Genomic DNA, 27,102 nt, shown 5'->3' with positions numbered 1-27,102 from the left:
AGAGCAACAAATGACTTAATCCTGGGGGGATGCTATGGCATAAATGAAAGCAGTCTATACCTTGAAAGCCAATGGAATAAATTTCTGTATTCACATAACCACACTGACCGACTGCAGCTTTCAGCAAAGTCTAAGAGTTGCAATTGGCAAAACCCACACAATCGTGCCCTCCCGTGTCCCCTTTCCCTCTCAACGGCATTTCCAATGTACTCCAGGGGCGGAGGGGGGAATAAGCCACATGAATGACAAACAGACTATGGTCAAATGCCATGTAAAATACAATGGTTACAGGGAAGAACAGAAGAGAAAGAATGAATTATTCTGTGCCGGTTCTCCCTTCTCTCCTATGTTCTAACCACTGAACTGAACTCGGAGCCTCCTGGTTATATGAACACAGCCATTAAGCACTACACCACCAATTTACACAGCTTCCCACTCTGTTGCTAAAGAAATGGAAGTGCCTTAATAGACACTTGGTGTAAAATGGAGCCTAACTTTCCAAGTCTCTCACAGATCATCATAGGTCTTTGGAAAACTTTCCCATTTGCTCATGTATTTCTTGAGCCCTAATATAGGAGATGATGGAGCCAGAGGGTCCCATCTAATTCCTGGTACATCAGAGAGACCATCTTTCCAGTTACTTCAACAAAAGCTGAATCAAGAATAGAGAAAAAGGCAGCCTAAGTAAAAAAACGAAGGTCACACTCTAGGGCGTAATATAGAATACGTTATGTCCATCCTTGCAAGGATGGCAGGGTAGGTAGTAGAAAATGGCACGATCAGCTTTTGCTTTACATGTAACAGAAGAGCCAGGATATTGTTTATTATATGGCCAGGGGATTAAGGAATATATAAAATGACTGGGTTTCATAGAAAAGGTAGAAATATGCATTTATCAATCAAATACAGTAATTCTTCATGGAAATAATACATTCGTATTTGAACAAAAAAAAAGGTATCTTGATCTCATTCTAACTCAGGCAGAGAAGTAAAATGGAGGAAATGTAATGCAGCAATTCCAAAAGTCAAACTTCTTCCAGATCTTTATGAAACTTGGCCTCTAAATTTGCAAATTCCTGCTACATTTAGAAGGAACCTATTGGTGGGTTCTAAATTTGGCAACAGAAATTCTCAATTCTCAGATAATCTTGTGAATGAGACTCAATTCTAAAACAACTGATCAAAAATTATTTTGCTTTCTAAGAGTTCGGAGTTGAAGTGTAGCTCAGCTGTGATTTGTGGTTTACTTTGGTGGGCAGTGTGTTGTACTTTTCATCCTTCCTCCCTCTCCCATTTACCTTTAGCCAGAGAAAAAAAGGAGCACCACAGGTGTGCACTGTGCTAGAGCGCTCTGCACAAAAGCTAGGCTTCTGCAAAGCCTTGATCTGAGTTTAATGAAACACTTGTTTCACTATATATTTCAGATACTTTTTGTAAGTTTAAAACATATAAAAGCAGCTATTACCACTTTGAATATTTCTAACTTGGAGAAAATAAAGGAATAAAAAGTTTTCCTCCATTCTTATTTAAATTACATTTGGGTAGTTCTCTGTGGGGCAACTACAAAATCCTTTAAGCCCACTAGTCTCTTAGCTACATTAAATAATGAGGCATCTCAAGCGTTCACTCTTCTACAGAAGAGTATGGACTCTCCAGTCGGACACCTACAATTCACTAAATTGGAAACATTGACCTAAGGGAGACATCAGAGCATTATCCTTGCAGACAATATCGCATTGTGATGTAAAACACCGATAATATTTGGGGATTAAGAAGATGAGTGTGTATGTTGAATGGATTTTTCAACCTCAATAGGGATAGGCTTTCAATGGACTCAGTGCAGTTTTCTCCTGACCACTAAACCATTCTAGTTTCACCAGCATGCAACACTACGTCCTTCTTCATATAAGCACCCCAAACACCCAAATTCGAAGAGTCCCTACTACAATATGTTCCTGCTACTCCATACAATACTTCAGTTAAGGCTGAGCCACATTAACTATGATTATAAAAAAAACAATATTATATTTCCATAATGCTGCTTTTTCTCCACTGTTATAACTCTTCACTCCCAAAGCTGTGTTATAATGAGATGGTGTGGTGTATTTTCCATTTAAAGCCTCGGCAGAGTTTCTGTAGTTTTTCTCATGTATTGCAAGTTCAATACTCTTTCTGCATTTGCTTCACAATAACCAGTCCATTTCCAAGTGATTAATTTCTATTCTAAAACAATGCATTCCTTTCCCCTCTCATTTTGCTGGTGTGGTTTTTTTTTTTTCTTTTCTCACTAAAAGAAAAAAAATTCTTCTTCAATGACATCATGGTATAAAATTTTCAAAGCAGGTTTTAGCGGGAGATATGCAGATTGCTTTGAAAAGTTACCCTCATAAATAACAACAAAGTACTGAATTATCAAGGCTGTAACTCAGTCAAGAGGTGCTGTAACCATTTATATTATATGACCTCAGCAGAACCTCTTGATTGAATTGCTGCCTTTCATTAAATCGGGCACTCTGTATTATTTTCTCTGAACTAGAGTAAATCAGAATGGCAAAGAGATTAGCCCCCAAGCCCATCTCTTTGTGATCTACAGGCATATAATTTTAACCATTACCTCGATTTTATTTTGTAACTTAAAAGATTGTGCATAATCTACTGTGTCAATAATTCTCTTCTCTCTGAGGTGGCATAGTTTGGTGACATGACAAAAATAACACTGTGTAACCTAGGTAAATGTAGAAACTATAATGCTTGTGAAGGAGCAAGATGCCACTACTGAAAGCTAGGGAAAAGTGGGGCGGAAAGGGAGGGAAAAGGGAAAAGAGAAACGGTAGATTCATAGCACTGCAGATTCATTCACAAAAAGTTGGAAACTAGAAGGGACCATTAGCTCATCTAGGCTCATCTTCTATATATATTACTGAATATTCATTATTCATCAACCAAAATCAAACCTTCTTCTGATTTATTTCTAACTACCATTTACTAGAAGAGAAACAGCTGGCCTCTGAGTCAGGACATTCCATAAATATCTCCCTGCTTTTACTGGAAAGTTGTGTGTGTAGGGATGAGGGTGGAGAGAACCGGGGTACTTGTAACACTCTCTCTGTTCATCTCCAGCTGGCTTATACAATGCTGCCTCCATAATGCAAGAGACAACCTCCATAACCGGCTGTTCTCAAACCAAACCCATGACGACAACGTCAACAGTTTTGAACTTTTTATGGAGTGGGTCCACGCAGGAGCTCCTGTGTTCACGCAAGCGGCCACCGCAGTGGGCCCGCAGGAGTCATTGCTCCAGAACGTGCTTCCCAGGCTGCCCGGCATGGGTTGGGAGACAACTGCATGTGCAGGGCTGAGCGTTTCCATACGGAGCAGGAGAACATCACTCTGGATGTACAGTTTGTGTCTCATGTGATTTCAGAGAATCCAGCTTTCCTCATGGATCATATCATACATTGGAAGAACACGGCACTTTCCTTATCTGGCCATAATGTTTCACAACATGCTTCAGTTTTCCTTATTGCTTGGACTTTGCCTCCTTTTCAAAGCCCCTACGTTTAACTCGGTAAGAGAAAAGCTACAGTAAGTCCCTTTTCCTATTTTCTTATATTTGTGTAGCTGTTAGACATTTTGCAAAGGAGGGGAGTACCAGCCAGCCTTTCACAACAAAAGGGCTACTGTCACCGCGCCAGTCCCAGACATGGTGGAAACCAGCCCACAGGAAAAGGCCTGGCTCCAGTGTTAGGCCCCGGCTGAGTACAGTCACTGCATTCACTCAAATTGGCAACAGGTCTCAGTGTTCCTGGCTTTGAGCTGTGAACAAGGGTCGGGATTGAATAACCAATTATACAACCGCTGACTGAGTTTATCCAAGGTTTGCAAACTGCTATAATAGCCCAGTATTCACTGACTGTTTTATCCTTTTCCAGATATAGTGTCATATCTCCCCTTGTGCTCCATTTACATGTCACTTTATTACATACATCCATTAAAAAGGTTAATACAACGTCACAGTCAATGCCTAAATGTTGCCATTCAGTATCCTCGCCTTGCTCCCCCCAGTACATTTCATATAGGCGCATTTCTTTCTCTCCCCCCTCTCCCGCGTGCTCGCTCGCTTGCTCGCGCGCTCACAGACACACGCGCGCGTACACACGCGCACGCTCTTCCCTGCTGCAAGTTAAATCAATTTGCTGTCAAGAATACAGAGCAGCGCATGAACAAAATGCTAGCCAAGCATCGACAGAGTAAAAACTGCACGCTCCCTAAAGTTGCCAGTCACGGTGAACGTATTGTACCGCTAGTGACGGGAATAACCTTTAAAACTCTGAAAGTTCAGATAATTACTTAAAATTGTAGACATTGTTGAGACTCCCTGAATCACCTGGGTCTCTTAAACTACCAGGAAAGCTCACTCACTAAAAAAAGTCTTTTGAATGGCTTTTCTTACTTTCGGATAAACATTAAGCATACCAAAAATTGTTTTTCTCTGATTTTTAATGTTTCCCAACTTGACCCCACCTATAACCCAGACATGTAGGAGGCTGGAAAAGATTGGGAAAAAGTAGAACCAAAATCCCCTACGTCTTCCTGTGAATGACTGATGGAGATCTTGCTTAAAATTGGCTGTGTTTTGGTTTGTTTTGCAAAAGACTATTTTCTCTGATCAAATTGATCATCTCTGTATAGAAGTTTGTTTCCAAAACCAGCAAGAAAATAAAATGACTCAAAGTCTTCTACAGGTTCACTTTTTGAGAGAAAGGGATTCCTATTACTTTTTTTGATTTCTGTTTCCTAGTGCCCTATTAATACAAAATGGTATGAGAAACCAAAGACAAAATTTTACCTTTTGATTTCATACTATACAGCATACGAAAGCTGTTTGGTTCAGAGTGAAGCTATTTTATCAGTGGTCAGACTGTACTTCCAGGCTGTATAATAGCAACATTAATCACTGCTGCTTGCCTCATACCACATCACTGGGAGAAAGGTACAATTTTTGAGTTGAGCAGTACGGCAGGAGATCTCTAATGGCACCACAGTGAAGCTACCTTTATTTTACTAATTACAATTTGATTCCTGATCACAAAAGCTGATTTTCATTTAACTTTGTGGCTTTTTACAGTTAGGAATAGGGCAGTTCAGGTAAAAGACTTTAATCCTGACAAGGAAAAAACTTGAGGATATTTTTTATTCTCCCTCGCTTTCCCGGGGCTTGAGACTTCATCTTTTTGGTGCAGACCAATGTACTAGAGCACAGCAAACCCACATGTATTTCTCTGACATGTCTGACCATGCGAGTCAATGGACACAGACAAAATGTTTTTAACAGGACTATTTTTGTGGAATCTACTTGTTTATTTATAGATTATCACAGTCAAGAAAAAGTGCACAAATACTTGAATATCATCTAAATTGAGGGTTGTATAACTCATCATCATTATGTGAAGTCTGACTGCAGCAATGGAAAATTGAAGATTTTTCCCAATATGCCCCACTGCAAAAAGAACATGAAATATACTATTCACATAAATTGTGCACTAGTCCTAAAGGGAACAAACCCATTCAGTCAAGAGAAAGTCATCCATCAAGGTAAGACTTTCAAAATATGATTTGGTTTGCTTTTTAAAAAAAACTTCACACAGGTTTTGGATAATCTGTATTTCCCTTCTGATGAGTGCTAAAGCTTCTAACACCAACCCCTGATACCTACACAGACCATTGCATGTGATGGTACCAAACCCTGCTGCAGGGAGCTTAAATGATTTTACTTCCCTGTTCCTTAGTTTGGGAAAAGTTAGGAATATGTGAAGCATTAAGATGTTAGAGAAGCGCAGCAGCCCTGACATACTAAATGGAGCGACACCCCAACTTCACATCATTTCTTTGACTCTCAATAAAAAAATTGAGAATCTTCAAGAAGCTCTGTTACTCAATTTAGGATTCTAAACAAGAAAATTATAGCCAAACCCTATTTCCAATGAATCACTTTCCTATCTAAAAGCCTGTATGTAAAGTTCTTTCTTTGATTCTTTTTTTATGTCATGCCTTTTGAAACATGCACAATGCAACTGCCCACTTTTGCATCATAAAAGATCTGTAGGCACCACATTGTTCAGCTATCAGTAATAGACTCTTGATTGAGTTGGACTCTGAATGACACACAGAGGCAGCAAATGACAAAAAGACAGACTGGAGAAAACCCCTCCCCTCAATTTACTCCTAAACCAATTATCTGCAAGCTATGTGCACCATGAAATTCTATTAGGAACAAATTATATTAGCACTGTTTATGAAAGCTATGGCAAGCTGTTATCCAAAAATGTGAATTACCTCTGAACAGAAGAGAGGAATGGGACAATTCTTTTGGCAAGTGGAGAGGCTGGCATTTTTCCTTCTGTTTCCTTCTCTTGTCTAATTGTTCTAAAGAAAAAAAATTGAGGCTAAATTTTGTTACCAGTTTCTTAGAACTTCTTACAACTTCATAACCTGACTTTGTACTAATCTAACTAAGCCTGAAGCAAGGAGCTTCAGAATTATTTAAGGAAGAGAAACTCAGCTGAGCCCCTTTGGAAAAGGACATTCTCTGAACCCTGACTTCTTTTTCCTGCTCATTCAAGCACAAAAAGGAGAAAATGGAGCTGGAATTCCTATGGCCAAAACCAAACCAACAAAACAGGACATGACACACCTTGGCAAGTTTACAGGCTTTCAGACAGAGAAGGATGCAAAACTGCATCATATTTGGACAAACACTTGCAACAAAGAAAGGCCTGACTTGAAAATATTGTTATAAAAATGTTCTTTTTTTTCTGTCAGGAAATTCTGGAAATGAAAATTCCCACCTATCACCCCCTTTTATTCACAAATTAGCATCTTGCAAGTGCCTGCAGCTCTGGTCACCACACAAGACACTCCCAGACGCACTGTTCCATAGGAGGATATACTACTACCTCTGTGACATCTTAGTGTTACTTCAGCAACGTTAGGATCTCATGCATCAGAAGATGATAGTCTACAGCTCTGTAATGTACCTACAGCAGCTTGTGCTTCTGTATTTGGAGGAAACTGGTATTTCCTGTAAGATGGTGGGCCTCTCTAGTAAAACCATATTATTGATTTGTGGAGCGGTGTTTTCATTCCACTGTTAGATGGCTTCTTGCAAACACTTCAGTTATGTATAACTGCAGAAAGAGGACATAGTACAATACTTACTGATTGCTAACTAATATTTTTGTCTCAAACCTCAAAGGAGCTCTCTCGAACGATGAATATAACTGATTCAGATTTCATGAATTTGAACACTAATCTACAAATGTTATTAGCCCAGTCTGTCCCACAGTTCACAGACCCTGAAAGCGTGGCAAACACTCTCGTGAGTGATCGAAGTACTTTGTTATGATATTAAAAAAATAATCTTAAAAATAATAGTTTTACTTCCCTCTCAGTTTAGGGAGAAAATTTGACTGGTTAGATTCCAACCTTCTCATCACTTTTCCTTCCCAGACCTCCTCACTGTGATCACACAAATAATTTTCATTAATATTCCAAGTGAGATATTAATTAATATCTAGCTATTCAGTCCTTGATAGAAAAGAAGAATAAATCAGAGTTTGATTTACTGACTCCTTGAAATAGATTCTTAGGGGAACTAAAGAAATTCAGAGATTAGAACAAATTGTATCTTACAGAACTCATGCTTGTGGTCACTCTGGAGTGGTTCTATTTATAATTGTGCCTTTTGGTATTCATGCTACTTCCCTGCCCTCATCAAAAGAGAAGCACAAGGAAGCAAATGTGAGGGCAAATTTTTCTTCCATCAATTCTGATGGCTAGACGCCCTAATACAGCACGCTTTTACTTCTATTACAGTTCACTTAGCCTAGTGTTAGCCTAGCAATAGCCAGTTTTAAGGCAGGTCCAGTAATTCTAGCTTGCTAATTGGTTATTTCAGAATCATATTATTATTATTACTATACTGAAGAATCAGAATGCTACTGCTTTCATCAATCTTTGTTTAAAAAAACAAAGATATGAATTTCCACCTCTTCAATTTTGAGACTGCAGTGAAGAGCTGAATTGCCAGTGGTTGGTTGATAGCTTCTATTTCAAACACATATTTATCTGTGTTAGCTGCAAAATGATAGGGCTGTACAGAAGTAAAAAAATCACTTGTTTCATGTTCCTAATCTTCTGCTGAATATCCCTTCCTAACTTGACTATAAAGGGATGGATTTATTTGAATTTCATTTGTGATGTCATGCAGATTTAAGAGCATTCCTACATACATGAAATACAAGAAAATCTTTGAAAACTTTTCTCTCTGAACTTGCCACAGGTATAATGAAACAGCCAGGAACAGTAAACTTAAGAGAAACGGACCTTAAAATCTATCAGACTATTAACATTTTAACCACCCTCAGTCATATTCGTGTTGTTACATTTTCAAGTTATTTTCCCTTTACAAGAAACATAAACATAAGTTTCTTTGATATTTTAAACCCCGACTTAGAGACTGTTTTAACCTCTCTCCGTCCAAGTGTTAACTGACTAATAGCTCTGCAGCTGTGGAAGAAAACATCTCTCATCTCCCCCACGGTCCGGCACCTTCCATTTATGGTTAGAATGATTTCATTATGTTTTACCACTGCTGGCTGCCATATTTTTTCCCTCGCTCTCTCCCAGGCCCGCTGCTAACTGTTATAAACCTTAGCAAGGATTTGGGAAGCTATCACTCAGAGCACCACTGAGCAAGAGCCAATCACCAAGGCAAGGGAAGCCTTCTTACCTAAACAAACCATTATCGGCTCATCTCATGTCTTTGTACTCCTTTTTTTGCTATTACCTCACGGGATTAACTTTTATCTCTAATCTCTGCTCTGGCCAACTGTCAGGGAGCCTAAAAGCTGCCTGTCTTTTAATCTGTGTGTAATAATACTGCTGCTACTAACAGATAACTGTGAAACAACATGGAGGGAAGGAAAACACACAAACACACAAGGGCTGATTGTAAAAAAACTGCTGTGCTAGCTCCTACCTGAAAGGAGAGCAAGATCACACGTGATGTCCATATTGCATTCCCTTCGTTTTCTCTTTCGTGTTTTCCTTTTCAATCCAAACCCCACTGAAGTGCTTTAATTTGGGGGATCTGTTCTTATTAACCAGTTTATCTGCTGTTCAGCTTGACACAGCCAGGTTTTTAAGACTCTGAGAAAATCCTCACCTACTTGTAACTTTCCGTTAAACAAACAAAAAAAATCAGGATGGGGAACATGACAGAAAATTAAAAAGGGAGAGAAAATTAATGATCCTACTGCAAAGGGAGATATCCAAGGCTTCAAAACAGTCAACATTTTAAAACTTGCTTGAAATAAGTAAGTGTCTTACTGGGTGGCATGTTTACCAGGCAGTCAGGCTTTACTTTACTTCAAGTTAATTCTTTTATAAGGTCCCCCAATACTACATTACACCATGTTTGGTAAAACAAGGCTAAGACTGAAAGAAAAATGACTACTTAATTATGGCCAGGTGTGTAGAGAAGCAGTACTCACAGAATATGGGGTCTTGTGGGGTTAGAGCAGGGAGGCAAATCCTCATAAAAACTGCTCTTGGAGGGGTGTTGGTGGCATTTTTTTTTTTTTCCCAGATTTTATTAAAAGCTTATTAAAGTCAAAGACAGGCCCTTTGATTTAAATCTAGTCCTTGAAAGAGGCTGAAAATCAACAGGGGAGAGGAATAAAGGAGGCATACCAAAAAATCTCAGCAGGAGAGTTATGGATACAGTATTTTAAGGAAGTGGTTGTAAGGACAGAAAGGATACAAGTCTTATATGGAATAGCAACAGCAATTAAACCATGTTAGTGATAAAAGTATTTCAGCTGTTACACTATATAACTCCTAGGTTTCCATCTTAGTATCCTACTATACTTCTAAAAACCTACATAGAAAACTGATATACTCCAATCTCTCTCCCAATATGAAAACTTAAGAATCAGGCCATGCACCATACTTTGAATAATCAGCAAACTCAGACTTAGGGAAGCTGAGAGATGTAAACCAGCAAATGTCAAAATTTCCTCCTGGCAAGTCCAAGACAATTACTTTGAGGGCTGTTACTCTGAGGGTCCCAATTAGAACTGATCAGGCAGTTCAGTATAGTGCTTTTCAGCATTAGATCTCACTGCTTTACAAAAGAGGTCATTATCATTACAGTAGCAGTGTTGTAGCTGCCTACTCTACGGGTATATGGCTGAAGTAAGATTTGTGGGGAAAAGCAGAGAACTTCATTAGGTCAGCTGATAGTGACAATGTTTGCTTGCCCGTGTCAAATCTGATGACGACTTTGTATGTCCTAACCGTTGTGTAATTTTCCAGCTTTAGTTGGAAAGACATCATTATTCCCAAGTAGGGAAAATAAGGCAGAGAAAGAAATGGCTTGCCCAAGGTCACCCAAGAAGGCCCAGTGGCAGAGCCAAGGTCTTCTATTCTAAAGCTGAGCAAGTGCCAAAATAATCAGGGCTTTCTGTCACTCTCTAGCACCTGGTTGAGCTGCACCTGGAAATGAATGAGAAGCCAATGAAGGTGTCAAAAAGCAGATCCAGTGTGTTCCCTGTGGCTAATGTCATCCATAAGAAATCAGAAAGGCATTCTGCAGGAGTGATTATCTTCTTTGTAGTGTCTACATATCAGCCCTCTGCACAATGTGTTGTAATAATCTCAGTTACAAATCACAGTGACAAGGATTACAGTGGTAGGGTCCAGATATGAAAGGCAAGGCTGAAGCTTCTAGCCAAGCACAAACAAGCAAAGGGAATTTTTAGCTACTAAAGCCAGCTGAAACTCCAGGAATAGATGACAGATCAGAGACAGTCCGAAGCATAAACTTCTTGGCAAAGGAGAGAAAAAGACCATCATGAATGAGGGAGGCAGACTAGAATCACCCTTCATCACACCTAAATCCTTTTCTAATGTCTGACACTACTCTCTCATCTGGACTCGGGTTTTTTTTGGGGGGGGGGGTGTGTGTGTGTGTGTATTTTTAACTCCATATGCTACTTGACCAAAGACAAAGAAGTCCCAGCAGCCAGAGCTAGCTGTTCACTGGAACTCAAACTCACCCTGACTCAAGTCATCGTTCCTGTCAATATTTTGAACTCCAATGAAGAAGAGCAGGAAAAATATAATGAATTCTCCCATTCACCCGTATGTTGATGACCTCTGTCTGCATATTGAGGTTTTTATCACACACTACCTATCTCCAAATGGCTTCCCAGGAGTTTTGAATAGATAACCATGAGGACATTCATGGCCTCTCTTGCCAGATGACCACAGCTGTCTGGGATTATTTAGAAAAGAAAATAGAGGAGCACCCAAGAGCAATGCCATCCACTTCAGGAAGGGATCACAGATGATTTAATAATGTTTGCTGCTCAAGTATAAAAGGTTGCTGCTAGATCTAAACATGGACTATGCTGGTAAAAAAGATCCTCAGAAAGCAAGGCAAGGAGCATTCCCTCTCATTCCAGATCTTGAATGAACTATGAAGGAAAAGAAAATTTCAGGAAACGAAATTGTTCAAAACCCTGTCCCTCCCACCTGTTTCACCTGACAACATGAAGACTTGCCCATCTCACCCTAATATGCTTCTACTTAGCCCCAAAATACAGGATCTTTGCAAACACTACAATATTTATTTTTCAGCTTAGACCTGAAAATGAAAACAAAATACTATATATCCTCTCACTACCACCTTTGAAATTCTTCTTCATACCACTGTCAGTGTTGGTCCCCCATTTCATTTCATCAGAGTAAAAATCTACATCTGTTCTACATTTAAGAGACAACATTCACAGTTTTTCAGACTGCCAGCACCAAAAACTAACAACCAAGTTCTAATCAGTGACAGAGATGCGCCTACACTTGCTGCCCACTCCCACTAAAATAAGGAATCGGGGACACGAACACTAGCTTTGACCCAAGTGCCCAGATTAGCAACCTCCCACTTGCCCCCCCCCAGAAATCAATATATTGCTGCGTTTAAAAATGGTTTGCTGAAAACTTCTCAGAAGCAGCCTGGTGAGGGTGATTATCTGAGGATCTTAAGTGAGGCTTTAATAAGGTTCTACTGTATACAGTACATCTAAAAAAAAGCCCACTAAAAATAACAATGAGAGGAGATGATTGTAGAGGATCTCACTCTCTCAGCATCATTTCTAGCTTGAGCCCACATGACTACAGTAAAGATATCTTGTCAGGCCACGAGGGCTTGACAGGCCTAATCAATAGCTGTTATATTTTCACAAGTGCCAACAAAAGAAAAACATAATTTATGCCACACAAGATGCTGAAAATAATTCATACTAATTGGACTGCCTAAAATTCCCCTTCTGTCCTTCTGTTTTCGATTGCTTTTAACTTCGCAAACTTCGACTGTCCACACTAAAATGCTTAGCCTCCGAGCTAGGGAAAAAATGAAAACACAGGAGTAACAAGGGCAATATTACTTTCTTGCTATCTGACAGTTTAAGCTGCCATTTCTAAACAAAATTTGCATTGGATTTTAGTGTTTAACTTCCTTCAACTGTTTTGTAAAAGACAGCTATGCTGCACGAGAATGCACAATTTTGTCAAGTGAAGATTAAATGAGTACAGATCTCTTTCAGGATTGTCTGCAGAGCAAGTTAGAAGAATGCAGACAGCTGTGACACACTTTAATATTTGTAATACATATTTTAATATTCTACATTCTTATTAATCCCCAGGACTTGTAACAGCGCTTTGGAAGCACGCACAATGCATCTTATGTCTTGTTAGTTTTTTTCTTTTCATAACAAATTGGAAACAAATATTACTTAGCACTACGGCACTGCAAGGGATCTTCTAGATCATCAGGTTTGTCCTTCTGATGCTGCAGTCAGCATGTCATCTGATACTTTTCATTAACTTACAGAGCTTTTCTGTAAAAATAGTTTGGGGTTTCTTTTTGCTCCAACATGCTGCTCCAGAACCCCGCTGTTCTAATGATTAAACCCCTTTTAATTTCCAGATCACTTTTATTCATAGCCAGTCTTTGTTGGTTTAGGGCCACTGCCATGTCCAATAAAAATTGATGCTTGCCCATGTGTCCTGAAAACAGGCGGGATTTGGGATAGCATTTCTTAACCTCTAAGTTACTCCAATGATGAATTTGGCTTACTAGATGACCAACAGTTGAGTGCACGGGCACAATTTGTCCTATATTTGCTTCGGAGAACACTTCCTGTAGCTGACAAACACCGCCTCCTGAAACTAAACTCACCAGACACATTGTTATCCCTTGGAAAAAAGAGAACACAGCAATTGAAAGTTATTAATAAAGGGAAGACTCAGCTAGGTAATAAAATATTTTAGAAAAAAACCCCTCCACTGCCATTTGGCTACTGAACTATAAAGTGTATTTTCATGACCTGAATATTCCAATTAAAATGAAACAAAATAGAAATCACTACTAACAACCATTATTCATGTTATCAGAGTAGAAGGTTTTCAGTCTCTGTTGTGTTTGGAGAACTTTGGAGACGGTGCACAGCTGTCTAACAAGGTATGGGCAGTGATGTTGAGCGTTTGTTTTTACCTAGTTTTTTTAACCGTGGTAACACAAAGAAATGGTTGGATGCTTTCCCAAAAATAAATGAAGATGCATTCTAAATCCTAAAACACAAGGTATAAGCTACAAAAGAAACACACAGGGCTGTCAGGCCAAAGTCATTACTGGGGGAACAGACAAGTACTAAGAATTTGTTGGGGGGGAGGTGGGACAACTAGTAAAATGTTCTGCATACAAGGATGAAGGACAAGGAAAAGTAAGGTGCAGTGAACTGAGGATGGAAGAAAGGTGGTCACTAGATTTTTAAGAAAAGTCCCTATTTCTGTAGCATTTTCACCTAATTCCACTTCAACCAAGCAGAAACGTGCCCGGTAAATATTACGGTATCTGAGGCTTCTTTCTTTTTGTCACTGCTCAAATCTGGGCTCAGGTCTTACAGACTTAGACCCAGTTGTATATGAACTGTCAAACAGAATACAAACAGTATTTCAAAGTGAGCCTTGTCCTAACCTTGACACATTTGGATAGGAAGTTGGCCTGCTCCATAGTAGAATGAAAGGGAGAAACAGCAATTAGTTAATACAAAGAACTAAGGAGTTTGGCTCAAGTGTCATCTTAAACCTTGAACTACCTTAACAGGGTATATGTATCTCAAATTTTTAATTTCATTAGACCAAATGCCTGATGACCATCCTGCGATTGCATGGCATGGCTCAACTCCAACGACATGCATGTGAAAATACTGGAAGGACAGAAATAAATTTTCACACAGAAAATGCTACTACCTCTGGTTTTATTCTAACATGTGGCTATGCTGTTAGGATACAAGCAGCAACAAAATCAATGCGTAGTCTAATGCAGAAGCTTTTTACCATGCACTCCTAAGTCTATAAATTTTCAAAAGGGTTCATGCTGTTCTTCTGTCCAAAATCTGCTTTCACATTTCCAACAGATTATTAATATTTACTACCAAGAATAAGGAAAGTGTAAGTATGATAAATAACGCTAACCTGTACTTCTATTCCAACTTGAAGAATTTAATAAACATGACACACCCAACCCTTGCAATGCAGTAATAATCATCCCATGTGCACAAGAGGGAAAAATGTGGGGTTTTTGGTAAAAGAAACATTTTCTTTTATAGTTTTTTTTACATACACTGAGACTTTAAAGGGCATCACTATGTGTATATATATGGAAAAACTTTCTACTCTTACAATGACTTCAAAATTCAAGCAGGGCAAATAGAGCATATTGCTTTGAAAAAGGAAGCATTTTAGGAAAAAAAAAATTATGACTGAAAATATCCTTTTGTGGCTCTGTCAAATTATTCTACCTGACTTTGTAATGGAGTTAAGAACTCAAAGGGATAGGCAGGCAGGTGATCAATTAAATTCACATATCAGGAATGGGTTGAGTATTCATTCAGTTTCCACCCAAACATTGAATCTTCTGCCAGACTTTCTCCTAGCAAGCAAAGCTTGCTCTTTGTCAGTTCCATTACATACAATTAGCTGACCGATAGATTCGTGTACAGGAGCAGAGCGGCATTATTAATGCAGAACTCTGAAGAATTCTTGTATCCATACCACACTGTGTGGTTTTTGCCAAAGTCACTGGTAGAATCACAGGTTAATTTACCTATGGAGAAAATCAACTTTCAAAAGATCCAAGAAAGAAAATCGTATTCACAAATGTGCCAGCTTCAATTTCAAGGTCTACAAGATTGCAGAAAAATATAATAAAAACAGAGGATCGGGTTTTCTATTCTTTCAACATATACAACAAATCAAATCTTCCAGATCTAGACAGTGCTATAGATATGTATGAGAATGAAAATAAGAAAGATAACCACATACATTGAAGAACAGATAGGAATCATCAAATGCATTACCATAGTTTTGAACAATGACAAAAATTGCACTTGAGTGAGATATTACCCTCCAGCTTCATCACACTCAAAGACACATTTAATGTCAGAGTAAAGTTTACAGGATATTAAAGCAAACAAAACCATGTTTAAAGCAATGTTAATGTTACTTTGGTGTTTACAGACAAATCACCAGAAGTTTGCAAATTTAAACTCCACACATAAGCCATAATCTGCTTTATAAACACAAGCAGCAAAATTTGTACAGAGTGCGTGCATCTTGGGTGCAGCTTCTAATTTTGTGTATAGATTTCAACTTCAGCATTCCGCTTCCTTGCCCAGGTTGTTGGGCTCTACAAACTTGCTTCTACTGACAAGATACTACAAAGTTAAACATTGTGGCTGTGAGGCTACCCAAAGGATCTGGGAACTTTTATGGCTAAGAATAATATTGGGGGGTATGTGCGCTAAGCTAAAAGTGATCAAATCATATGTTTTAGACATAAAGCGATTCCTTTCAAAGAACAGGTTCGATTTACTCCCGCTAACACAAAACAGTGCATGTATGTCTATGTAGGTGCATTAAGCATGTCTTTCATTAGCTTCTTTTCCCCTCCATTTTTCTTCTTTGGAAGATCTCCCTGCCCATCTCCAGTTATCCACTATTACCAGAGGCAAAGACAACATGTAAAAGATAAACAATTTGAATATGGCAAATCTATTGTTTTCAAAATGAAAATAAATCCCACAAAGTCCTTCTTTTAATGTAGCAGCTGAAATAGAGGTATTACATATTTCAAAGTTAAACAGCTCAGTTTTTAATTCTTCAGCATTATCTACACCATATAAAAAGAGCTACCACCACTCTTCTTATTGCTGACTATATGTAGCCCTAATTCAGAAAGTCATTTAGTATGTAATTAATTTAAAATATTTGCTTAAATCCACCTTTGTAAACCATTGTCTAAGTGCCTTCAGTTTAAGTGAATTTTATGCTAAGCTAATACTGTCATAAAAAGTGTTGGTTTTTTTTTTTAAAAACCAAAACCATCGATCAAATCTGGTTATTACAAAAGTGGTGTGAAAAGCACCATTCTAGTATTTTAAGCAGCGCCTCTTCTAAATGTGTTGTATTTGCGAAGAAGGATTTGGGTACTTAAATAAACTCTCTTCCAAAAGCTAAATCTTAATTTACAGAAATACAAAAATAAAAATCAAAAAAAGAAAAAAAAAAGAAAAAAAGAGAAATTATATGAACAAGTTTTCTAGTCCATCATATTAGGAAGTGGGGCAAATTCTGCTTTTTTTTGTTAAATACTCCCTTTTGTTGACTCCAAATGCTCTACTGGAGTAAACAAGAGCAGAATTGATATGTGCTATTTATACTCATAATGCCACAGTTCAACTCTTGTTTCATTAACCAAATACCACAGACAAAGGGATTTTATCACAAGTATGTCATCCACAACTAAAAGTAAGTCCGGTATTAAATTATTCAATCTGCGTTACCGTCTTACTCTTCTCACTTAGATTCCAATCGCACCGAAGACAGAAATACCAGAGTTGTTTTTTGTCACCTCGCACAAAAACTTGGTTAATTAGCGTAGCACGGACCGATGCCCCTGGTACACACGTGACAATATACACCCACACACTAATTCACTCTGCCACATTCAAACTTAATTAGGTGTGGGCCCAAGCTGCGAGGTTCAAATCTGTATCTGGAAATGCACCGTGTTGGCTAGAACACGGCGGTGAGGTTGAGGTGATCCAAATTCAGGTCCCCACTCTCTTCTGTCCCCTGGCTCACATTTGCTGTCAGACTACTTTTAGTCTGTGGTCTCTGAGGCAAGAAATGCTTTTACAGTTTGCCGATACAAAACCTAGCACACAGGATCCCAGTCTGAGTTTGCACCTCACAAGGTTACTGCACCTGGCATTAAATAAAAATACGGACAATACTGGACTTAGGTGACAGTTGTCTCTTCCTCACAAAGGAATACTGTAGACCTGAAACACTGCAGTAGTCCAGAATGTATGCTATTACTGGCTAACTGGTAAAGTGAGAGAACCACTTTTCTAGAATAGTGTTGATTTTAAAATGTTTTTTAAAATAGACATTTAACAATACTAGTTTTGTTTATTTTTCTAAGTGAAAGACACGCAGGGTTGCACTTCGCTTGAAATAAATACTAAAGAACTATTAGAATGTAACATTTGAACATTTCAATCAGGTGGAAGACCAACTCCAATTTTAAGGTAAAGTGGATACTCCTGGTTCTGAGTTGCACTAAAAGTTGATGGCTTCATTATGCCCATCAGCCTCATCTGAAAATCCGACACAGCCTTTTAAAACATTAATCCCTTTCAAAAATCTTAATCAACATTGCCTTAGATTTTTTTTTCCTTACCTAAGTGTTTTTTGTGGATGTTTTTCCTTTTTTTCTTTTCTTTGAGGGTGAAAACAAGCTATTTGCATTATATTCTTTGTACTTTCAGGTGGAAATGTTACTCCGCTGCAAACAGATGATGAGTCTTTCTGAGCCTGTATGCAGCAGCACTGTGTCAACACAGTCCCACAACCTGCATGTGTCTGCACGACAGTGCCGGGAGAACGTTGGGCTTTATAAGCTGTCCTGATGATTTAGTGTTCAAACAAGGGAACAGTCTTACAGGAAACCAGCACTGCCCAACTTTCTTTCCCAGAACTGTTTGAAAGGAGAAGGTGGCCATTCAACCCCCGGCCTCTATTTGCTTCCAGTACGGGCAGGACAAAGTGGATCAGACCTGGAAGTTTCGCTACTGGCAGATACTGAGCAAAGAATATATGAGACTCAACATAAACGCCATTGGGACCTTCTGCACTGCAGAAATAGACAGAGACCAAACAGAACAAAAATCAGAATGAAACATTGAACTGCTTGTGATATACCACTGGATTAAAGTTTCCTTCTCCTGAAATTACTCTGGAAAAAGGTTCACTTTGGCATCTGAATTGCTGAGACAGTGGTTAACTAATACACAAACAGAAAGAAAAATATTCTAGAAGCTGAGAAGTGAATGCTAGCAAGAAGAATGTAATTTAATAGTCTGAAGCTGTCCGATATACAATCTGAGCATAACCACATTAAAGGAAACCTTGCAAACCACCAAACTGTTAGCTATCTGTACCAAACAGCACACCAAATCCTTTTAAATACAACTCATTTTGGCTGAATCCTGTCAAGACAAAATTAGCCCATGGTGTTTACAACTAAAATTACACACTACTGTTCCATTCAAAGCTTTCTTACTCAATGTCTTGCCTAGCACATTATTTGCATTTATGTATTTTTCCAAAGTGCAGTTGTCCAGAAATTGCCTCAGAACTCTACTGGCTGGAACTGGTCAGGTTTGAAAATTTAGGCAGAGTATTATTTTTACTACTGAGTATTGTGTCTTAGCATCACCCCTCAGCTCAGTCCACCTCACCAAACAAGAGCTTCCCCAGAGCAGGCTTTACACAGGTATAATACAATTACTCCATGAGCTACTCACTGGCTGAAGGCTCTACCCCTGACACAGAGAAGACATTTTCAAAGAGGGGAAAAAGCTTAAACACTTTAAATGATATTGGAGCCCTTCATGCAACACAAGACATTTTCAGCAGGAGATATTCTGGGCTTCTAATCCAAAGTTTGCTAACTTCCATAGACTACAGTAGGCTTAGACAATCACTAGTTAAGATCCCAGTTAGTAAATTTGGTTTTGCTGAATTCTTGAAAGTGTTAAAGAATTACATTCTCCGTTTTATTCACCCAGAAGAACCAACCCAACACCAGTGTAAATTCAGGCAGCGAGCATTTTTGAAGAACAGCTGAAGAGACGACACAACACAGTATCCCTAGCTCATTTTCTTCTTCCTTTTTTCTGCTGAGTTTGCCAACAAGTGTGCCAAATAGGCTTGACTGTTAAGTTTTTATTTAATATGGTTACTTCTTTTAGTGCCACGAGCCAGCATGATGCCATCATTCAGTGTGATACAGTCAGTCTACCGCTCATCCGTTTCTTTGTCACCAACGACTCTACAAAAAACACAAAAAACCCCAAACCAGAACAACAAAAAAACCCCACTCCAAAAGTACCCACTGTTCTCTTAAAAAAAGAAGGGATCCACAGAAAGTCAATGCAACCAACTTCCTATGCCCTCTGGTAACTCAAGGACAGGTCTATTTAATCTTCCATGGTTCTTTTAACTCTATGAATAGTTAACATATTAGCTGAAGTCATCTATCACAGAAGATAGAAGACAATATTGTTTTTGTTCACACACATACTGAAAAGAAAGGAAATTTTGGATTCTCGGCTATTATTTTATATCAAGCAGTCTCAACATGTCCCTCAAATATTAACTTCACATCACAATCTCCATGGAAAAGTAGGGTTAGGAAAGAAACAAGCTTAGTTAGGAAAAAAGAAAGCCTAAGAATCCAACCCAAAAGGCAGATGCTCTAGCTCTCACCATGCAGGCTGCAGATGTGAGCATTAGCTGCAATGCTCTCGTTTCTGGAGCACTGCCAGCGTAGCCTTTGGCTTTAAGGAGTCTGGGTGACTTGTGTCCTGCAACTACCATTAGATATGTGGGAGGGGAAGTTGTACCATGTTGAGTTTGCCCCACAGGCAAAACTTAAAAAGTCAAACTGCCTGCGTCATAATACTGTCTCATCATATCGCAATGAAATGTCATGGCACAGTGCATTAGACTGACTCTGACAATGCTTCAAGATCTTTCATTCTCTCTCGGCCAAGATTATCTAGTCTGCCTGATGCAATCTGCATTTGTAATGCATGTGTAGGGCAAATTTAAAGTTTCGAATTACAGTTATGACACATAATGGTTGGTGGGATGGGCAGAAGTGTGTTTAGGCTATTTACTTCAGACTCCATACATCTGAGCTGGTTTCAAGGTATTTCAGGCTGGGTGGTTAAGGTTTAAGTTTCCCACAGAGTTGATGAAGTAGGGCAGGTGTGGTCAGAGCTTGAATTAGCTCACCTAAGTTACATGCCTAGCAGTATAAACATCCTTCTTAAAATATGGAAGAGAAATAGTAAGTCAGAATTTTTCCATGAAGTATCTTCATCTTGTAAATACAGACTTTTACGCTTCAGTGAAGGGGTTGAACGGCTTCTCCTGAAACACAGAAGCTGTTACGAACACTTTGATTCAATATAATGGAAGTGGAACAAAAGACAGAAGGTATAGGGCAGGGGCAGATCTACAGGAATTAAGTTAGAACTAGAAATAGGCTTGCAATTAACTCTTTTAACCATTAAATTATTTTCAGCCAAGTCCAAAAAAGTGGGGAGGGGATTCTGACTAGATAGTTTGCAAACTGTTATACAGTTCTGGGAATACAATCAAAGTAAAACTCCTACATTTTACTGTTTACATTTCCTGTATTTTGCAGTTGCACATCAACCTTGTTGTTTGCCTGAGTTTTCCTTCCACTGACACTCCTCAAGAGCACTGGCAGAGGTCTCTAACCAGAGCAGGTAACCAAGCCTCCTAAAACTATGTTCTAGCCCTACAGTTGTAGTTACACTCCCTATAGTTTTAAGAACATCAAAATGTTCTCAGAATGTTCAACATACACATTTAGAAACAAAGATGTGACAAAAAGTACCAATGAAAGGAAATAATTTATACAAGGGAACTAAACTGGTTCTCTAAGAGGAAAAAAATGAACTGAATACTATGTCTTAAAGAAGAGTAGCATTAATTCTAAAAGATTCATATGGTTGACTTGCTAGGATAACAGCTTGTATTAGTATGACAGCAACCTCAAAAGGAAATACCCCTAAAGCAGCCATGGACCTTGTCCAAATTAAAAACATCTGAACATCTTCTTGTAAGACAGGCTGCAATATGACCTTACAGAACACTGGCCACTCATCGGTAACTGCTTCTACACCCGCTCTTATTCCACAGCACACGTGCTAACTTATGATCGATGAAAGACGACAACGCTACATCAGTTTACAATAGGCAAAGACAAATCACGTGGGGAATAAGTAGTAGTAGTTGACAAGTTGCAAATTCTTATCTTTAGTTTACCTCACAATAATTTACTCATGATCATACTCTGAAACTGCAGGGAAATGCAATAATCATACATTAAACTTGTTTTAAAGTGGGTTTGCTCAACAGGGAAAAACTTGCACTTACTCTTAGCATAAAAGTTTTTGACTATGGAAAAAAGTGGACAGAAATGTGGTGGGAGAAAAGTTACTTACAATTATGTATTTTGTGGCTTCTTCACAATTTGAAAATAAAATCCACTTAAAAAGCCAACATCCAAGGTAGAAATCTATTTCTTCTTTGTCACATCAGCTGGTCAGAAAGTATTAAGATTTTTCGGAAATTCTAAAGCAAAATTCTGAAGGCAATCACGAAGAAATATTACTTTTACAAGTGCTCATTATGTGAGGTGAGCTATTTTTTATAATATGAACATTATAGTTACTGGTAAAGAAAAGACAAAGTAAGCATGGTCTCTGCCTCAATGAGTTTATAACATATCAACTTTTTAAAAGTAGTGTGAATGTTGGGCTTTGTCTTTTCTGTCCTCCACAGAAAAGCAGAAATAGGCATCAGTTTACATTAGCTTCTCACAGGAACATAAACGCATGCACATGTGTACACACACAGAGAAATACACAGTCCTAATCTTAGCTCTGTTGACTTTGTTCATGACAGCCCACCAATGCCACATAAATGTGCTTCTCTCCTGTGTTTTTCTGAAAGCACTAAAAAATGTCATCTTCCATGAGCTAGACGGAATCAGAAAAATCTAGAAACAAGCAGTCCACCTGGAGAGGAGAGAAATACTTAACTGTATCATCCAGGACACCCATCAACAGTGGATAAAGAAAGTTTTGTTCAAAAGTACCAAAACAACCACTTTATTATGGAAAGCAAAAAAACAATGTCTTTTCTCATGTTGGAAGGAAATCGCATTGGTACCACTGAAAACAGGTGCAGCAATTTGAATGAGCTTACTTTGAGGTATATCCATCAGCGATAGTTGGCAAAAGTTAGCAGGACACAGAATTTTTTGCTTGTTTACTTGGGGAAGTTTTATCAATTTAAGCAATTACAGCTTTAAATGCAAATGGGTATTTTTTCAGCTTAGCTTATAGTCCTTCCTAGAGAATAAACTAAACTGAAAATGTCACTCTTCTACCAAAATAAGAACAACCACACGGTGGGTTACGGCAATATACTGATAATTTTAAATTTGCACTTTTGGTTTTACGAATATAGGAACTTCAGAAGCATAGCTTCTATTATTGGGGTTAGAGATCCATAAGAACAGTCAAGAATTGTGTGTAATATCTCCCACCTAACAGAAATTACTGCTTAATTAAGAGCCTAGCAGTATGTACACTATATTGACAGTGCAGTGCAGTCTACATAGTCATGTCCTCGTTGATATCAAATTTTCACGATTATTTTTTGCTATTCACGGTCGCTTTTCTGCTTGCCTTGGAGATGCTTGTTCATGCTCGTCAATTCTAGTTAATGGACATTAATGAGCTCTTTCAAGAATACGAATGGAAAGATTGGAAAAGAAGGTAAGAAGAACGGGAAAAATAAGATATGGAACTGAAAGATGAAAACTGAAAGAGAAGAGTAATAAATAACCAATCTCTGGTTTTCCTCATGTTATACATCTTCTTTTTGACAATGGTAGGAAAAAAGCAATGGAGCAATCTTTCCTCTCCTCTCCTCTCCAAAACCAGGCTTCAGGTAAGTCTTCCTCTACTTACTCCAGCCACACGAGACAGAAAGAGTCAGATGGGCAAACGCTCTTGTAAGTATCACAGGTCCCCTGAGTTCTGGGACACTAAAGAGCCTCCTTGGTCCCTGAGGACGAGCGCAGATTTTATGAATTCAGCAGCATGAATATCTGTGTGCCTGCAGACGACTCCTCAGAGCATTCCACAGCCCCCACCCTTCGTATGTGTGCTCTGTCTATCTTCTGAGAGATAATAGTGTATGTAGATATCTCTTACACCTTTGGATTGTCAAACATAAATCAGTTGGCCAAAACTACCAAACACAAAGTCAAATAAATTTAAATATTGACTCGAGTTGCAAAATTCAGATTTTGAATACCCCTAAATTTAGATGTGTAGGGTCAAGAGTTTAGGTTCAGTCCCTCACCCAAGTAGAAGCCAGCTGAAAAATGTGCTTACCTGTTAAGTCCCAGAATCATTAGTGTGAATTGACTAGGTTTTACTACATATAGATAAGATTAATGGAACCTTTCAAGTTGCACAAAACCCTCACAGGTTTGGAAGTACCTTTTAATTCGAGTAAGCAAAGTAGACGCACATTTGTACGCTGAAGGCACTGGGCTCTGATTCAGTCTCACTTACTTCCATTTTACACACAGATTTCATTGATGTCACTGGAATTATCTGTCTTTTAAAATGGTGCCATGCCAAATGAGATTCAAGCTACGTGTCTGCAAGGAAAGGAACTTGCAAAAAAGAAAAGACAACAAGAACTGTATGTGTAAATTAGCCTTTGCAGCGTTAAGTTAACCACTGTCTAATTTTAAGAAATGCTGTACTTTTAACAATATTCGGCACCAAGGAGACGGTAACAGCTCATTGCAGAAGCCGTCAGTCAAACGTCAGTTCTGGTGGGGACAAGATGTGGAGATGGAAGGAGTAAAAAAGCAGCAGTCCACTTCAGGAACTGCAGGTGAATCTGGCTTCGAAGTTCAGTTGTTTTTCAACCAACCAGGGACATCTTGCAAAGCAGAAACTAACCCTATATTGATAAATCCTTGTAAGCAGGAACATTTGACAATGCATCTTCCAGCAGGGCTCGATGCAGGTTTAAACAATGACATATCACATACACTATAAATCACCAAATGAAATTGCATCACAGTTTGAACTCTTTAATCTCCCTAAAAGAAAATGCTTGGATTTGGGGTAGAAAAAGGTTTCCATCGTAGTGTGTCTTTTCTTTATTTGAATTTTCAATCACTTCAGTTTGTTTTTCAAAAAAGCAGTATTTTATAAGAAGTACTTGCTTTCATCTAACAACATTCCTGTCCAGTAGCAGCTTCTGTACAATCAGAATTTTAGATTAATATATTTTGATTAAATTCTTCCATTAAGGAAATTATGTTAAAACTCTCTACTAAAACGTGTCTGGTATACCATTGTAGTTCCAGTATTTATCCATGCAGAGATGGAACAGAATTCAAGATAAGCAACCACAGCTCCTGCTAACGCTAGTAGCAATAGCAGTTGTGTGTATGTATGTATATAATTTAGTGCTATGTATCCATGGCCTCCTGGGCACAGATGCATCTTCATAACTAGTATTCTAGTTTTTAACACTAAATGGGACTTTAGGTAATTATTTCATATTTAACTGAAAAATACTACAATTGTTTAGTAAGGGATGGGAAATTTGAGGAAGTTGCTTCATCTCCTATTTAAATGGTAGCACTGTCTGAGAAGAAAGATAATAATGATGGCTCACCCAAAGACTGATGCATATGAATACAGTTATTTCATAAAGAATTCAAAACTGCTCTAGGAAGATATTAATGTAGGGCCCTTCAAAAACAGCCACAACTGTACTGGAATTTAGGATGCTGCTCAGATAGCTGCATTTCTGTATTACAGGCTGAACATGCCAAAAAGCAGAGATACATTTTAAAGGTGGAGATGGGATCAGCACCTGCCCTGCTGAATTAGATGGTACTTCAGCATCTGACATTTCCTTTTTATCTTTCACATAATTACTAAAGTTTTTGGCTTCTTTTCTTTTCTTAAATAATAAAATTCTTCATCCAAGCATAAGAATGAAGAGTGAAAGAAAAAGAATTATACTGGTATTATTGGGGAGTATTTCCTATTTATACAGAATTTTCTTTGAAGAAATGCGAAACTAAAAGATAACGAAAATCTTAAGAAATTAGGTTTCAAATTTGAAGCCTTTATTTTACTACAAGATATAGAATGAGTGCCCTTATTTATGTAGGAGGCAAACAATACAAAGCATAATTTTTTAAAGGATCCTTTTTATTTGGCTACCTGACACTTGAAATCACCTGTGCTCTGCTGAGAAAAACATTACCTATAGCCACTTTTGAAGTACATCCTTTTCCTAGGATCGTGCAGAAGAACGCCCGAATAATCCTTTCCAGTGTTTTAAGGACGGCTTGCAATATAAGTCAAGGGAGCAGCGTCAGTTCTCCACCAGTTGAAAATCTGGCCAGACAACTGTAAGGAGTGGAAACCTTAAAGGCACAGAAAGCCTTCCTTGTCTGGGTTCAGATCTGTATAATCCACAAGTGCTATCTGACTCTGAAGCACTGGTAATGGACTATAGATCCTGACCACGTAGGAATAAGTCACATTAGAGAGTGTCTACTGAAATCAATAACATGTATCCAATTATGATTCCCCCCCCCGGCAATTCTTAAGGCTACCATGTGTATGTCATTTATCTAACAATTGAAAGGTATTTTAAATATTTTCATTACCAGGTACCTCCTTTTAAAACAAGTTATGAAAATTAAATGTCGATTGAGGCAAAAGAAAAAAAAAAAAAAAAGACCGGTGCTTCTAAAAAGGAGGCTTTATTTTTGGCAATAAAAATTTAGAGCCCCCCTCTTCCTCCCTCCCTCCCAAACCCTCAGGTTGATTCATCTCTCATTCAAATTTAAAATGCACAGAGAGGCTGCAACAAACCCACAGAAGATTGATATGCACTGCACTCCACACATGGTTTAGCTCTTTATTCCAAAGTCTGGCATGATGATGTTGGGTTTTGTGATATTGTTATTTCAATATATAATAAACAGGGTTCGATATAAAAACAGTGCAATGCAAGTCCCCTTTAAAAAAAATACAAATTGTTACTATAGCGCTTTGAGAGAAAGGGAGCGAGAGATTCACAATGCAGGCTCAGAACTTGGCAACCTGTAAAAGTGCCCAGTCGAAAATTACTAACAGCTGGAGATGACAGTTGTTTTAACAGCTGAGCTGACAGGATTAATTTAAATGCACTGAAATCAAAAGTAGATAACACCTGTTTAGTCTTCCAGGGCCATTCGACAAGGTAGGCCAAAGGAAAAAAGCAGAGCCAGGGCTGTCTGTGTGAGCGTGTGTGCGTGCATGTATGTATGTGCGTATGTATGTGTGCACACATGTGTGCGCCTCCCCTTCCCTTCTTCCCTCCTTCCCTCTGCGGAGGACAGAAGGACTTTGGGAAAGAATGACATACTTTTGAAGGCTGGGTGTGTGGGGGAGATCGGTGGCTTGCTTGTCACACAATAACAGAGAGGCCAGCCCCCGTCAGCTTGAAACATCTGGTTCCCATTGTGCCCACCCTCCCGCTCACCCTTCTTCCCCCTTCTCTTATCCAAGGTCTCTGACCCAAACCCAACAATGGCTAAAGATCATCGGATTTTAAAGCTGCAGTTTCTCACTCCCGCATCCCAGCGATCCTCCAGGGTTAATTAATGCATTCTCTTTGAGCTCCGAGTCACCAAAGCTCCCACGTGCTCCCTCCCTCCCACCCGCCTCTTCCCCAAACTAAAAACAAACCAAAAAATTCCTTACCTTCTTG

The 27,102-nt window shown here is 38.7% G+C and overlaps 1 protein-coding gene across 9 annotated transcripts in view; it reads right to left on the bottom strand.

Annotated features, from left to right (window-relative positions):
• Positions 1–27,102, bottom strand: part of SOX5 (SRY-box transcription factor 5) — a 657,382-nt gene that overhangs the window by 180,356 nt on the left and 449,924 nt on the right. For 7 of the 9 annotated variants that reach the window (XM_075758111.1, XM_075758131.1, XM_075758121.1 and 4 more), the window contains one exon: positions 6,337–6,426. The exons of the other annotated variants lie outside the window; for them this stretch is intronic. In XM_075758111.1, the coding sequence (XP_075614226.1) occupies positions 6,337–6,426 (90 nt within the window). The remainder of the gene's footprint in view (positions 1–6,336; positions 6,427–27,102) is intronic. 9 annotated transcript variants of the gene reach the window in all.

Source organism: Balearica regulorum, chromosome 1, assembly GCF_011004875.1.
Source record: "Balearica regulorum gibbericeps isolate bBalReg1 chromosome 1, bBalReg1.pri, whole genome shotgun sequence".
NCBI classification, from domain to species: Eukaryota; Metazoa; Chordata; class Aves; order Gruiformes; family Gruidae; genus Balearica; species Balearica regulorum.
The sequence above is the reverse complement of the archived record's forward strand: the minus strand, read 5'-3'. Positions and strand labels throughout refer to the sequence as shown.